Source organism: Ambystoma mexicanum, chromosome 1q, assembly GCF_040938575.1.
Source record: "Ambystoma mexicanum isolate Mex_15411 chromosome 1q, UKY_AmexF1_1, whole genome shotgun sequence".
In the NCBI taxonomy this organism is placed as follows: Eukaryota; Metazoa; Chordata; class Amphibia; order Caudata; family Ambystomatidae; genus Ambystoma; species Ambystoma mexicanum.
Window position 1 is genome coordinate 930,235,485 of NC_090922.1, and position 3,363 is coordinate 930,238,847.

At 38.9% G+C, this 3,363-nt stretch overlaps 1 protein-coding gene across 1 annotated transcript; it reads left to right on the forward strand.

The window, feature by feature from the left end:
* Positions 1-697: 697 nt before the first annotated feature.
* Positions 698-2,002, forward strand: LOC138559489 (uncharacterized protein F54H12.2-like). Its single transcript, XM_069642736.1, has one exon. It carries the CDS (start codon positions 698-700, stop codon positions 2,000-2,002), a length of 1,305 nt encoding a protein of 434 aa, XP_069498837.1.
* The last annotated feature ends 1,361 nt before the right edge of the window (positions 2,003-3,363 follow it).

The window sequence follows — 3,363 nt, forward strand, 5'->3', positions numbered from 1 at the left end:
ACGCCCCGCTAATGAGAACAGCCCAGGTGAAAGGTGAAAATAATGGCATTGTTAATATACAATATATTAAACCTGATTATATACCGGTTTCTAAGAGTCATTTTGACACCATTAATATACAGATAAGGGATGATCAGGGGGAGTTGGTGTCATTTAAATACGGGAAGGTCCTAGTGAAACTACACCTCCTTCCTAGGCGAGAAAAAGACTATTAAAAAACATGGTATTTATGAAAAACTATGGGAAGCAGTATGTTTATAGGGATTATTACCGCCGACAAGCTGGTTATGGCAATCAACCTTACTTTCAAGGGGCACCCGTTATGTATGGTGCGGGTTTCGGAAGTATTTTTAGAAGCCTCTTTGGAAGGGCTATGCCGTTTCTACGAAAGGGGTTTGAATTAGCCAAACCACATGTGAAAACAGCAGCCACAAATATTGCTAAAGATGTGGTGTCTACGGCTACAACATCCATCGCAAATCGTTTTAACCAACCACCGCAAGAGGGTTCTGGGCTGGTTTATGTGAAAAACAACACAAACAAAAGAAAAAGGAAATCACTGCACAGATGGGGCCCTCCAGGAATGCATAAAAAACTAGGATCAGCAACTAAAACGGCTCAGAAGAGAAAAAGAACTCGCAAGAACAGATCGGTCAAGAAAAAAAAAAACAGCCCCGGCATTAATATTTTGTAAAAGATGGCGTTTATCCATTGTGCGTCGGAGGAATGTGTGAAATCTGAACTCGATCTGTTTGCTGTACCCCCGACACAAACTAGCATTGAAAACAGCTTTTTCATGGAAGTGGCTCCCCTTGCTGCACTATCTCCGCTAGCGCCTATAGAGTTTTATATATCAGGCTCAACAGAGATGTATCTGGATTTAAATGACACGTTACTTTACCTCACTTGTAAAATAACAAAAGCTGATGGATCAGCTATCCCCGCAACGGCTAAAGTTGCTACGATTGCTTACCCTGTGGCTACCCTCTTTAATCAAGTGGATATTACTCTAGGCGACCGGCTGATTACACAGAGCGACAACATGTATGCGTACAGGGCCTATATAGAAAGCATTTTGAACTACAGCAATGACGCTTTGGACACTCAGTTTACAGCGGGGCTTTTCTATAAGGACACAGCAGGCCATATGGAGGATTATGCTCTAGATGGGGCTAATGCAGGTTTTATAAAAAGAGCTACACATGCCAGAGGGAGCAGAAATTTTGATTTACTAGGCCGTCTACACTCCGATCTATTTTTCCAGGAGAAATTAATGGTAAACGGCGTTGATCTGAAAATTAAACTTTCTAGAAATAAAGATGCTTTTTGCCTCAACAGCGATGATGCTGAAGCCTACAAGCTGATTATAGTATCAGCTAGTTTATTTATTAAAAGGATGAATGTGTCACCCACGGTCAGATTAGCTCATGCTGATGCTCTACAAGTATCAAACTTAAAATATCCGGTGGAGCGGACATCTTTGAAAATTTTCAGTGTTCCAGCGGGTAGCCGTGTCGCCAGTCAAGATAACTTATTCCTTGGACAGTTACCAAAAATAATCATCATTGGTTTTGTGGACAACACAGCTTTTTCTGGGGCTTATGCCAGCAACCCTTTTAATTTTAAACATTACAACATCAACTACGCAGCTCTTTTTAAAGACAGGGTCGTTATACCGTCTAAAGCCTACAGTCCCAGTTTTCAACAAAAAAATACAATTAGGGAGTATTTGGGACTTGTCTCCATCAGCGGTAAACATCTGCATGATAAAGGTTTTGTGATACCCCGGGACGATTATGATGGGGGTTATACTCTTTTAGCTTTTGATTTGAGACCTGATAATACATCAACCGGCCATTATAATCTTATTAGAAATGGTAATCTACGCATAGAAGTACGCTTTGCTGCAAATTTACCCAACACGGTGAATCTAATTATTATGGCTCTATTTGACTCGGTTATGGAACTCAACAATCAACGACAAGTCCTGTACGACATGTAATGGATACTTACCAGATCAAGCGTTTTCTAAGTAAAGACAAACACGCTAAGAAAACATTCAAGGGTGTGTATTCATGTGATAACCTTCCAAGAGACATAAGTAATGAACGACCCATTAGTCTTGTGGCGAACACCGATCCCCAAGATCAGGAAGGCACCCATTGGATAGGTATGTTTATAAACAAGGATACAATAACAGTCTTTGACAGCCTGGGGTGTTTCCCAAGCCACCCCATATACAGAGGCGCTATCCTGGACTATGTGAAGGATATAGCACCCGTTATACATTATAATAAAACACCTGTGCAACATCCTGAAGACATCACGTGTGGCCAGCACTCCTGTTACTTTGTATCCAACATGTCTGAGAAACACTCGCTGATAAGGGTTATGCACACCTATTCACTGGACTTCCGGCAAAATGATGTCATGGTTACTGCTTTTGTGAATAAGAACAGCTTTCGGAGATCCCCTGTAAATGTTTTTGATCGTTGGCAAAAATGTACTCTTATTACTAAACCTTAAATTGTGTACACATATAAATAAACACATTTTCTTTTTAAGTGAAACAGTCTTTTTTGTCTTATTTTTTCATTTATTTAATATTTTATAAACATGTTAGACATGATCAAAATGATTAGACATAACGCCTTTGAAAGTATGAATAATATTTTTATTGCAATTAACTTATTTTTTTATTTTTTTTTGCAGACTGGAAAAGTAATAATAGTAAAAAAAAAAAAAAAAGATATACATGTATATACATATTTTACAACGGTTAAAGATTTTGTTAAAGAAAAAAAAAATGAGGTTACACGTTAAACCAAGAGGCTCGTTTACTGGCTTTAATTTGTTTTCTTTTTTTTATTGACATTTCAGATGATTCAATAGCTGCTGTTAAAGGTTTGATCTCAGAGTCTTTTAAATTTTCCAACAGTTCGCGATGTCCCATATTTCCAATTAAGGTTGCGGGCAGGTTCATATCGGCAGCTGCTTGCATAAACAGGTCCCAACCTCGAGGTTTTGTGTGTCTTCCAAAAGCCTGAGGGTTGGTAATGCTGCGAACTAAATCGTGAACATTTGATCCTTTAACAACTGTTCCTTTATAGATAAATTATCCATTGTTGTTCCATGTTGCCACGTTTTTTTCACTTCCCATTTTGTTCATCAAAAGTTCTGCATTTTTCCGATAACGGGGGTTGATAGTGTCCAAAACCTCCATTACGATAGGATCCGGGGCAGAGGTTGATAGGGAGGGCTTAGAGCTAATTGCAGGGTCTTCGGGGGGCATGTACAACATCAGTTTATTTTTCTCATTTTCGACCTGTCTAAAGTATGTTAAGTATTTTTGTAGAATAGTTG